Here is a 12,319-nt window from a genome sequence, read left to right on the forward strand (position 1 = left end):
ACTACTTTGAAGTCATTGCAACTTGAAGAAGTAGTTGCGATATGAACGGTACTCATTGCAAATCATGGAGTACGACTTGTCATGTGACTTTGCAGTCACAAATCGCAGGACAAGTCGCACAAGTGTGAAAGGGGCCTAAGTGGGCAAACTTACAAAATCTTCTGGGGATTAAACATTTATTTTCCCCACAGTATGTACCCAGTTGGATTTTCATTACGGAAGACAGTAGGTACACAGATTTAGGTGGCTAAATAAAATCCTTCTGCTACTATTAACATTTTTAAACATATGCTTGTATTCCTGGTTCTAACCTTGCTTAGAACATTGTTATACTGTAAGCCCCGGTTCACACTTGTGCGTGGTTCGCATGTAATGTCGGAGCGCACTGCTCCTTCATTACATGCGATCGGCTGTGCGCTGCGAGTTTAGCCATACATTTTGTATGGCTAAATTCGCAAACGCACCCGCAGCAAACACGCACAGGGACCCTTTTTGGCAGCCGCATCAGGATCGGATCGCACAGCGGTTCACACTTGTGTGATCCGATCCTGTGCGAACTGCAAGATCGCACTGCGATATGCGATCAAACTGGGGGTGTCATTAAGATTACATTGACACCCCCAGCGTATCGCATATGGCAGTGTGAACTTCCGGGGGTGCGTGTGCGATGCGGGAACAGGCTGCGGATTCGCAGCCTTCCCGCATCGCATAAGTGTGAACCGGACCTCAATAACCTTATTTCTACTAAACTATATATTTATACTAAAAAAAAAAAAAAAATTATTAATAATAATAATAATAATAATAATAATAATATGTGGTCAAAATGTATATAGGGAAAGGCACCTCCCAACTTCTTCCACCCATAGGCATGCCTGCTGCGTTATGAATACAGTCCTCAACCCATAGCTTTGCTTTAATTTGGATTATATTAAAAATTGGTTTTTCATTGCTAAACACTTCGCAGTGGCTAGAAAAGTTCAAAATCAAATTCTCTTTCTGCAGTGACTCAGCCTGCTCTATAGAACACGATCTTGTCTCACATACGTCAAATTTGCTTTAATTGTCTCCCTTAACTTAAGCTTTGCTAGCTTAAAAGGCTTTAAAAAAACAAAAGCGCCATTATGTCCCACGCCATACAGCAAGGCACATCCCAACATCCTTGGCATTTTTATTTCTATCGCTCCCCGTCATTATGTGCAGACGGTAGAACCTGCTCCACCATTTATTCCATTTTTACCTTCCTTTCCAGCCATTTCAGGAAGAGCAATTACGTAGGTTGGGTTGGTTCTTTGCTTTGTGCATTAGAGGGTGACAGCAAATAGGTTGCAGAGCGTATACTGTAAGGTAAATATACAGTGAGACTTCAACAACCCCCCCCCCCCCCCCCCCAGAGTTCTCTGTCCATCTCTAAAGAGAATTCACTAAGCCCCCATTTACACGGAATTCGACTTCGTGGGACTTCACTTAACCACTTCTGGACCGGAAGGATTTGCCCCCTTAATGACCAGGCCATTTTTTGCGATTCGGCACTGCTTTACTTAACGGATAATTGCGCGGTCGTGCGACGCTGTACCCAAATAAAATTGATGTCCTTTTTTCCCCACAAATAGAGCTTTTTTTGGTGGTATTACATAAATTCTGAAAAAATAAAAAGCAATATTTTTCACATTCTGCTATATAACATTCCCCAAAAAAAAATTATTTAAAAATCAAAATTTTTTAACATTTTAAGCCAATTTGTTTCCTGCTAAATATTTTTGAAAAAAAAAAAATCGTAATAAGCGTATTTTGATTGGTTTGCGCAAAAGTTATCGTGTTTACAAACTACGGGTAAGATTTATGTAATATTTATTTGTTTTTGTTTTTTTTATTCTAGTAATGGCGGCGATCTGTGTTTTTTTGCGGGACTGTGACATTGCGGCGGACAGATCAAACCCCTAACTGACATTTTTGACACTTTTGGGGGGACCAGTGACATTATGACAGTACTCAATGCTAAAAATATGCACTGTTACTGGAATAATGACACTGGCAGGGAAGGGGTTAACCTAGGGGTGATCAAAGGGTTAAGTGTTAGCCTAGGGGAGTGTTTCCTAACTGTATGGGGGATGGACCTGTGAAATGATCATAGAGACCTGTGATCCTATATAGAAGGATCACAGGAGCTCTGTGATCATTCCAGAAAGAACGGTCAGCTGTGTTTACAACAGCTGACCGTCCTTCTCTCTCAGCGGGGAACGGTCGCGGGTGCCCGGCAGCAATCGGAGCTGCCGCCCTGTGCATCAGAGTCCCCACTGACGTGTGGGGGCGGGAGCGCAACGTCGGTTCGCGCAGGAGGGCCAGCCTGCCGCAGTAAATCTGCGGCGGGCGGTCCTTAAGTGGTTAAAGTCACACAATTTTAACTCCTTGGAGCCTAAGCCTTTTTCTGACATATGTTACCTACAAGTTAAAAATCTTTTTTTTTTTTTTTGCTAGAAAATTACTTAGAACCCCCAAACATTATATAAATATTTTTTAGCAGAGACCCTAGAGCAGGGGTCTTCAAACTATGGCCCTCCAGTTGTTCAGGAACTACAATTACCATCATGCCTAGTCATGTCTGTGAATGTCAGAGTTTTACATGGCCTCATGGGATATGTAGTTCCACAACAGCTGGAGGCCATAGATTGAGGATCCCTGCCCTAGAGAATAAAATAGCAATCGTTGCAATCTTTTATGTAACACGGCATTAGCGCAGTGGTCTTTCAAATGCAATTTATTTTTGGAAGAAATACACTTTCATGATTTAAAAAAAAAAAAAAACAGTAAAGTTAGCCCAATTTTTTTGTATAAATGTGAAAGATAATGTTACACCGAGTAAATAAATACTTAACATGTACACAGAGCGGAGACAGAGCTGTCATCCGCCTGCTCAGCGGGGATTGGTGGATCGATCCCCGCTGAGCAAACGGACTCCGTCGGGTGCACCGCCCATGTGAAAGGAGCCTTAAGGGGTTTGTCTCATCCATGTAAACTGATACATTCTGCTGGAGAGCTTGTGCTTTTGAAATACAACAGATTTGCTGGCTGGATCACCAGATGAAACTAGAAGAAAAAAAGCCTACAAATGAAACTAATGCAGCCATCACATCTAAGAAATGGTAATCTGCAATAAATGTTTGCTTTTGGGTTTAATCCCGCTTTAATTTTAATGACACCAGACATAACCAATAGGAATGATGGACATACCGGAGTTGAAGCTGGTTGACTTGTCATGACTCTGCTTCCGGACGCAGAACGGACTGTCCTGACTCTCCACAACGGTCTGCGGCCTCTTGATGAGGAGTTCCATGATCTTTCGCCTGCGCCTGAAGTTCAGCCGAAACTGGTACAGAAGAGGGCCGTCCACAAAGTGGTGCTTGCTCGCCACTGCAGATAAAAGATCACAGAATTCAGGCTCAGGCTGACAACACAGATCTTTTAGCATTAATCAGAGGGGTTGGTCTGGCAGAGTACTTATGGGCTTATTTGGGTTCTGTACACGGAAGAGGTCAGCTTGATGTAAAATCTATATTATCAGCATGTGGTAAGGATCAAAAGTGTTACCAAACCGTAAAATCTGTATTTGCAGTAAAGCATGCTTGTTAAACTCATTGTGGAACTTAAGAGGTTACATAGTTACATACAGTGGCAGATGGTGTGTATGGGGTGCAGGGGCGCCCCCCCCCCCATCCATGCGTCAGGCCCCCTAATCTAGGGGCGCCGGATGCATGGAGTTCAATGGGGCTTTTTTTTTTTTTTTTTTAACCATGTGATTAGTGCCAGAGGCTCTCACAGGCTAAACAAAAAGGCTGGGCTCGGAGCGCAGAGCAGTGCACCCCAAGCCCAACTAGTTGTGTGACAACAGCGCATGACAATTCGCTATTGTCACACGGATCCTACTCCTGGCCAATCAGGAAGCGGGTTTTGAGACAAGTTTCCCCGATTGGCCAAAAAGAGAAGCCAAGCCATTGGGCATGGAGGAGGAGGGAGGAGACGCAGAAGACGGGGGAAGAAGCCGAAGCCGCCTGCTGCTGCATCCAGGCAGGGTGAGTAAGGGGGGGGTCCACCACTGGTTACATAGTTAGTCAGGTTGAAAAAAAAAAGACAAGTCCATCTGGCTCAACCAATAAAAAAAATAAAAAAAAAACAGTAAAGAAAACCCAACCATACAATCCCACATACACAATCCTATATCCGCAGTTGATCCAAAGGAAGGCGAAAAAAACCCAGCAAAGCATAATCATTTGCTACAGCAGGGGAAAAAAAAATTCTTCCTGATCCCCCGCGAGGCAATCGGATATTACCTGGATCAACCTTACATATAAATATTAGTACCCATTTATATTATGTACACCTGGGAAAGAATCCAGGCCTTTTTTAAAGCAATCTAGTGAGCTGGCCAGAACCACCTCTGGAGGGAGTCTATTCCACATTTTCACAGATCTTACGGTGAAGAAACTTTTTCCGTATTTGGAGACAAAATCTCTTTTCCTCTAGATGCAAAGAGTGCCCCCTTGTCCCCTGTGATGACCTTAAAGTGAAAAACTCAACACCAAGTTCACTATATGGACCCCTTAGGTATTTATACATGTTAATCATATCCCCCTTAATCTCCTCTTCTCAAGAGAGAATCAATTCGGTTCCTCTAATCTTTTCTCATAGCTGAGCTCCTCCATGCCTCTTATCAGTTTGGTTGCCATTCTCTGCACTTTCTCCAGTTCCCTGATATCCTTTTTGAGAACTGGTGCCCAAAATTGAACTGCATATTCCAGGTGAGGTCTTACTAATGATTTGTACAGGGGCAAAATGATATATCTCTCTGGAGTCCATGCCTCTGTTCATACAAGAAAGGACTTTGCTTGCTTTGGAAACCGCAGCTTGGCATTGCATGCTATTATTAAGCGTAGGATCTACCAGAACACCCAGATCTTCCTCCACTATGGATTCCCAAGTTCTACTCCCCCTAGTATGTATGATGCATGCATATTCTTAGCCCTCAAGTGCATAACTTTACATTTATCAACATTAAACCTCATTTGCCACATAGTTGCCCAATGAAAAAGTGCATTGAGGTCAGCTTGTAAGGTGGAGACATCCTGTAAGGAAACGATTCCACTATTAAAAAGTAAGGGTCCCAACACTGAACCTTTGGGTACACCAGTGATAACCTTAGACCATTCAGAGTAAGAATCATTAACCACTACTCTCTGAATTCTATATTTTAGCCAATTTTCTATCCATTTACAAACTGATCTTTCCAAGCCTGTAGACTTTACCTTACACATTAGCCATGTGTGGGGAACTGTGTCAAATGCTTTAGCAAATTCTGAGTACACTACGTCCACAGCCACCCCTCTGTCCAAGGTTTTACTTACCTCCTGATAAAAAGAAATCAGGTTTGTTTGACAACTTCTGTCTTTCATGAATCCATGCTGTCTGTTGCTTAAAATATTTTTTCCAGCAAGAACTCATCTATTGGGTCTTGTATTAAACTCTCCAGTATGTTTCAGACTATAGAAGTTAAACTAACAGGCCTATAGTTACTTGGCAAAGACTTTGATCCCTTTTTTAAATATAGGCACCACATTGGCCCTACGCCAATCCAGAAACAAAGGCTTTAAAATGACAGAGCTCAATTCTTTTAGGATCCATGGATGGAAGCCTTCTGGTCCAGGCGCTTTATCCACCTTTATTCTGTATAAATATTTCTGGACCATATCACATTTGAGCCATTGTGGATAATTTTGGGCTGTGTCAATACCATCCTCATTATGGTCATGAGCTCCCCCATGCTCCTTTGTATACACCGAGCTGAATAAAGTATTTAATACATTTTCCTTCTCTTTGTCCCCAGTCACCCACTCCAGATTATTTTGTAAAGGGCCTACATGCTCAGACCTGACCTTTTTACTCCAATAATATATATGAAGAATTTTTGGGGGTTTGTCCTGCTATCTTTTGCAATCTGTCATTCATTTTGAATTTTTGCATATTCGGTTATATTCTTTATAACAATTAAAACAATGATAGTGTTCCTTAATTTCTTGATTTTTAAAAAGCGCTTTTCTTATTATTTATAGCTTTTTAAAAACTTTGGCCATGAGCCCCATAGGTTTTATTTTTAGCCTTTTAAACTTATTGCCCATGGGAATATACTTTGCAGTGAGATTGCATAAAGTCTTTTTGAAAAACTCCCATTTCTGTTCTGTGCTCATCAATGCCAATATTCCCTCCCAGTCTAAGTCCTGGAGAGCAGCCCTCATCCTTGGAAAATTTGCTCTCCTAAAGTCAAGTGGTTTTATATTTCCTGTATGCGTTTTTTTGCTAACAGCTAACATTAAATGAAATGATATTATGGTCACCGCTACCCAGATGTTCTTTTATATGAACATTGTTAATAAGCTCTGCATGGTTTGAGATTACCAGGTCCAACAGAGCATAATTTCTAGTGGGGGGTAGAAGGTATAAACTCCGCGCAAACGGCTCTATTTGGATGTGCAAAAAAATGTGCAAAGATAAGGTGACAAATGTGGAAATATAAATATATAAAAACATGGATGGTAATATTTTATAAATAAGAAGGTGTAAATGTAGGCTGAAGCCCCCCTGGATATTAGTCCGGAGACTAAATGTGAAATGAAAAAAAAGTAGGGTATTGGCGCTGCCTATAGTGGAAATTAGAAAATCTGAATAAAATATAATATAAATTACAATATATCAGGTAATGAACTTGATAAAGTGACGGGTGCAAATATTAAATATCACAACATAAATGGTGCATACTTAGAGGTGAATATCAAATAAATTGCTTATCAAATAAAGTGCTATCGTGCACGTTAAGAATTTCCAACTATATCATACACTATGATATAGGTGCTATAAGGTGCTGGTTATATAGAAAATCAAAATAAATTATATGCAGCGGATATGTATATATACACACAGTCCAGATTGGCACTGGTGTACAGCAGATATGTATATAGACAGTCCAATATGGTGAAGTCTCTCAAGTCCAGTGACTGAGTAAAATGTGAAAGATATCCAAAAACAAATGGGTGAATGATGAGATGGTGACAACACTCTACCAATAACTTTAAGGAGTGACCCCGTGCTGGGCGGTGAGGTGCTGGGTGATCCTTTTCTGGTAAAAAAAACTCACTCACCAGAAGCACCCACCCCACACAGGGGTATAAGGCGGGTGTGTAAAGATCAAAGATCTCAGTGTCTCCCCTCCTCCTGGATCGGTAGGTCCTGGAAGTAGTCTTGGAGGTCCTAAATGGAGGTATCCCTGGGATAATAGCGGGTCCTAATACACTCCTAGGCCGGGGATGGTCCGAGGTGTCCACCGGGAATAGCTCATAACCGTATACCAAGGGATGATAGATAGACAAGGCACATAGAGTAATAACGTCTAAATGGTTTATTAGTGCAAAAAACAGAGAGGTACTCACATAAGAAGCAAGTATACAGGCAGAGGTACGAGTGTGGAGCGTGATGCGGTCTAAGCCTCGTTCTCGATTGTGCAGGAACCTGAAGTGACGCGACACGCCGTACGCGTTTCGTAATGAATACCTCTTCTCCTGATAGAACAGAGCCTTGGGGGCACTCTGCACATGCTCAGTTTGGTGTGTATTACTAGAGATTTTTTTTTTTCTTGGGAGAGTGAATCTGATCAGCACTGGGCTAATCAGCACTGTCCATACAGAGGGTTGGGGGTCCTGCAGCCTCATGGGACAGTCAGAGGAGCATGAAATCTCCTCCTACAAGCTTTAACCAGTTCTCGGCCAGGAAATGATAGAAGGCATAAGACTGCTATATACTGCTGATGAGAAAGGGTATTTAGCCGTTTACATTTAATAAAAAAAATTGCATTTCCATGTTCTGTGTACTGTGGGAGACCAGATATAGTGAATGCAGGGTCCTGGGTTTAGTAACATTTTACAATCCAGGTTTTATTGTGTAGTTTTCATTGAGAACATTTTTAGTAAACAGTGTAAAAAATGTAAGATGCAGAACTAATTCATCTGTAATGATCCAGGTCCCTCGCCGGAGCCGACACCTTCTACCCAAGTGCCGGTCTTCAGGCATCTCCGTTGGCCGACGCAGGATGACGCAACTCCAGGATATGTGCAGGGTTCAGGCATCCCAGAACACCAGGACTATGCCAACGGTGTAAGCTGAGCTTCGCGTGCACAGCAGCAGATTTGGACAGCAGCATTGTCAATCTGGGGGGGGGGGGAGTGGTAAAATGTACTAGCAGATTTAGATACACTAACAAACTGAAACTAACACCAGCCCATAGAGGGTTTGACTTTTGGCCGGTTCAGCAGGTGCCAGCTGAGATTCAAACCATGTATGGGCAGGTTGAATGTATCCAAGTTGATTAAATCAGTCAACTTGGGTACAACCAGTCTGCTCGATTTTACATGTGATTACTGCAAGTGGTTAAAGCCACTAGCAATAATCTGTGTTCTCCCGGTGGGGACTGTTTCCCCCACCCTCTCCACTAGGAGAACACAATGGCTCCACGGAAGGATTCCCCCACCCTCGATGGGAGGGCACAATGGCTCCACTGGAGGATTCCCCCACCCCCGCTGGGAGAACACAATGGCTTCACGGGAGGATTTCCCCACTGGGAGAACACAATGGCTCAGCGGGAGGATTTCCCCACTGGGAGAACACAATGGCTCAGCGGGAGGGTTACCCCACCCCCGCTGGGAGAACACAATGGCTCTGCAGGAGGGTTACCCCACCCCTGCTGGGAGAACACAATGGCTCCACGGGAGGATTCCCCCACCCCCGCTGGGAGAACACAATGGCTTCACAGGAGTATTCCCCCGTTGGGAGAACACAATGGCTTCACAGGAGTATTCCCCCGTTGGGAGAACACAATGGCTTCACGGGAGGATTTCCCCACTGGGAGAACACAATGGCTCTGCAGGAGGGTTACCCCACCCCTGCTGGGAGAACACAATGGCTCAGCGGGAGGGTTCACCCATCAACACTGTGTGCTTTGATGGGGAAATCGACTGACTACATTTGCTCCATCTATGGCCAGCCTTAGTTCAGCTCACACTTTATAACCAGTTACTGCAAACAGTTCTTTCCTTTTGGGATAAAGGTTTTACATGAATAAATAAAAGCTGGTCATTGTAAACACCTCAGTTGTAAATTGTTTGTCACATTCCTTAAAATTGATACATCTGAAAGACAGTTTGTGCTTTTGAAAAACAACAGACTTACTGGCTGAATCACCAGATGTAAGTAGAAGAAATAAAGCCTAAGAAAGAAAATGAATGCAGCCATCACATTGAAAAATTGGTAAGCTGCAATGTAATAAATGTTTGCTTTTGGATCCAATACTGCTTTAATAAAATTCTGTTTTCTACATACATACCTGACACGGAATTTATTACATGATCCTTACTAATAAAAATATTTCCAAAACATTTCAGCCCATGGGCCATACTTGTGTACTAAATCACATGAGGCCGAGTCACACCAGTATGAATAATCAGCACCCGCTATTTCGCTAATAATATTTAACCACTTAAGACCCGGAGGATTTGGCTGCTAAAAGACCAGGGGGTATTTTGCGATTCGGCACTGCGTGACCTCAACAGACAATTGTGCGGTCGTGCGACGCTGTACCTAAACTAATTTGACGTCCTTTTTTTCCCACAAACAGAGCTTTCTTTTGGTGGTATTTGATCACCTGTGCGATTTTTTGATCATGCGCTATAAACAAAAAAAAGAGCGTCAATTTTGCAAAATTAACAATATTTTTCACATTTTTTTATATGAAATTCCCCAAAAAAAAAAAAAGTAAAAATCAAAATTTTTTAACATTTTCGGCCAATTTGTTTTATGCTACATATGTTTGGTAAAAAAAATTGCAAAAAGCGTATTTTGATTGGTTTGCGCAAAAGTTATACTAACAAAGGGAAAGATTTTTGTCATTTTTGTTTTTTTTTGAACGCGTAATGGCGGCGATTTGCGATTTTTTTTGCAGTACTGCGACATTGGGGCGGACAGATCGGACCCTTGACTGACATTTTTGACACTTTTGGGGTTACCAGTGACATTTCTACAGTAATCAGTGCTATATATATGCACTGTTACTGTAAAATTACACTGGCAGTGAAGGGGTTAACTTTATTTGAGAGGGAGGGGCTGTGTGTGTCCCTAGGGGCGTGATTCTAACTGTGATTGGCTGTGGCTTGAGCTGTAGGAACAATGATCAACGGTCCTACATAGTAGAACCGTATGATCATTGTTTCTACACAGGGGAGAATGACAGGCAGCTTGTTTACACTAGCCGCCTGCCTTTCTCCCTCTCCCTCGGCGATCACAGAGTGACCGGCGGACATCGGGTCCGGGGGACTCTTCCTAGAGCGGGCTGCTCGGGTCAAACTCTCCTGACTAAAGGCCCTTAGTCAGGGAGGTGACCAAGAACCCAATAGTCACTCTGACAGCATTTCTCTGTGGAGAGAGGAGAACCTTCCAGAAGAACAACCATCTCTGCAGCACTCCACCAATCAGGCCTGTATGGTAGAGTGGCCACTCCTCAGTAAAAGGCACATGACAGCCCACCTGGAGTTTGCCAAAAGGCATCTGAAGAACTCTCAGACCATGAGAAACAAAATTCTCTGGTCTGATGAAACAAAGATTGAACTCTTTGGCCTGAATGGCAAGCATCCTGTCTGGAGGAAACCAGACATCGCTTATCACCTGGCCAATACCATCCCTAAAATGAAGCTTGGTGGTGGCAGCATCAAGCTGTGGGGATGTTTTTCAGTGGCAGGAACTGGGAGACTAGTCAGGATTGAGGGAAAGATGAATGCAGCACTGTACATCTTTGATGACCAGAGAGCTCTGGACCTCAGACTAAGGTTCATCTTCAAACAGGAAAACCACACTAAGCACACAACCATGATAACAAAGGAGTGGCTATGCGACAACTCTGTGAATGTCTTTAAGTGGCCCAGCCAGAGCCCAGACTTGAACCCGACTGAACATCTCTGGATAGATCTGAAAATGGCTGTGCACCGACACTCCCCATGCAACCTGATGGAGCTTGAGAGGTCCTGCAAAGAAGAATTGGAGAAACTGCCCATAAATAGGTGTGCCAAGCTTGTAGCATCATACTCAAAAATACTTGAGGCTGTAATTGGTGCCAAAAGTGCTTCAACAAAGTATTGAGCAAAGGCTGTGAATACTTATGTACATGGGTTTTTGTCGTTTTGTTATTTTTAATGAATTTGCAAAGATTTCAAACAAAATTCTTTTGCTTTGTCATTATGGAGTATTGTTTGTAGAATTTTGATGAAAGTAATGAATGTAATTCATTTTTGAATAAGGCTGTAATCTAACAAAATGTGGAAAAAGTGAAGCGCTGTGAATACTTTCTGGATGCACTGTAACAAGGATTAGTGGATCAATGAATTGGGATAAAGCTACTTATTTGCAACCCCCTTTTTTTTTTTTAAATGGATGGCCATAGATCTACTTTAACCACTTCCGGACCGGAAGGATTTGCCCCCTTAATGACCAGGCCATTTTTTGCGATTCGGCACTGCGCTACTTTAACAGACAATTGCACGGTCGTGCGACGCTGTACCCAAATAATAAATTGATGTCCTTTTTTTTTTGGTTTTTTGACAAAAAAAGAGCGACAATTCTGAAAAAAAAAACAATATTATTCACATTCTGCTAAAGAACATTCCCCAAAAAAAAATATTTAAAAATCTAATTTTTTTTTTTTAACATTTTATGCCAATTTGTTTTCTGCTACATATTTTTTGAAAAAAAAAAAAAAAATCGCAATAAGCATATTTTGATTGTTTTTTTTCCCCTACAAATAGAGCTTTATTTTGGTGGTATTTGATTACCTCTGTGGTTTTTATTTATTGAGCTATGAACAAAAAAATAGCAGCAATTCTGACAAAAAAAACATATTTTTCACTTTCTGCTATATAACATTCCCCACAAAAAAAAAAAAAAAATCAAAATGTTGCATCCTTTTAGGCCAATTTGTATTCTGCTACATGTTTTTGGTAAACAAAAAAAATCCTAATAAGTGTATATTGATTGGTTTGCGCAAATGTTATCGTGTCTACAAACTAGGGGAAAGATTTGTCATTTTTATTTATTTATTTTTGTACTCGTAATGGAGGCGATCTGCGATTTGTAGCGGGACTGCGAAATTGCGGCGGACAGATTGGACCCCTAACTGACATTTTTGACACTTTTGGGGGGACCGGTGACATTACTACAGTAATCAGTGCTAAAAATA

At 42.0% G+C, this 12,319-nt stretch overlaps 1 protein-coding gene across 1 annotated transcript in view; it reads right to left on the minus strand.

The window, feature by feature from the left end:
* DEPTOR (DEP domain containing MTOR interacting protein) overlaps positions 1–12,319 on the minus strand; it is a 195,453-nt gene that overhangs the window by 42,300 nt on the left and 140,834 nt on the right. The window contains exon 6 of the mRNA XM_082258014.1: positions 3,232–3,411. Coding sequence (XP_082114140.1) covers positions 3,232–3,411 — 180 coding nt within the window. The remainder of the gene's footprint in view (positions 1–3,231; positions 3,412–12,319) is intronic.

Source organism: Pelophylax lessonae (genome assembly GCF_965119305.1).
Source record: "Pelophylax lessonae genome assembly, chromosome: 5".
NCBI lineage: Eukaryota > Metazoa > Chordata > Amphibia > Anura > Ranidae > Pelophylax > Pelophylax lessonae.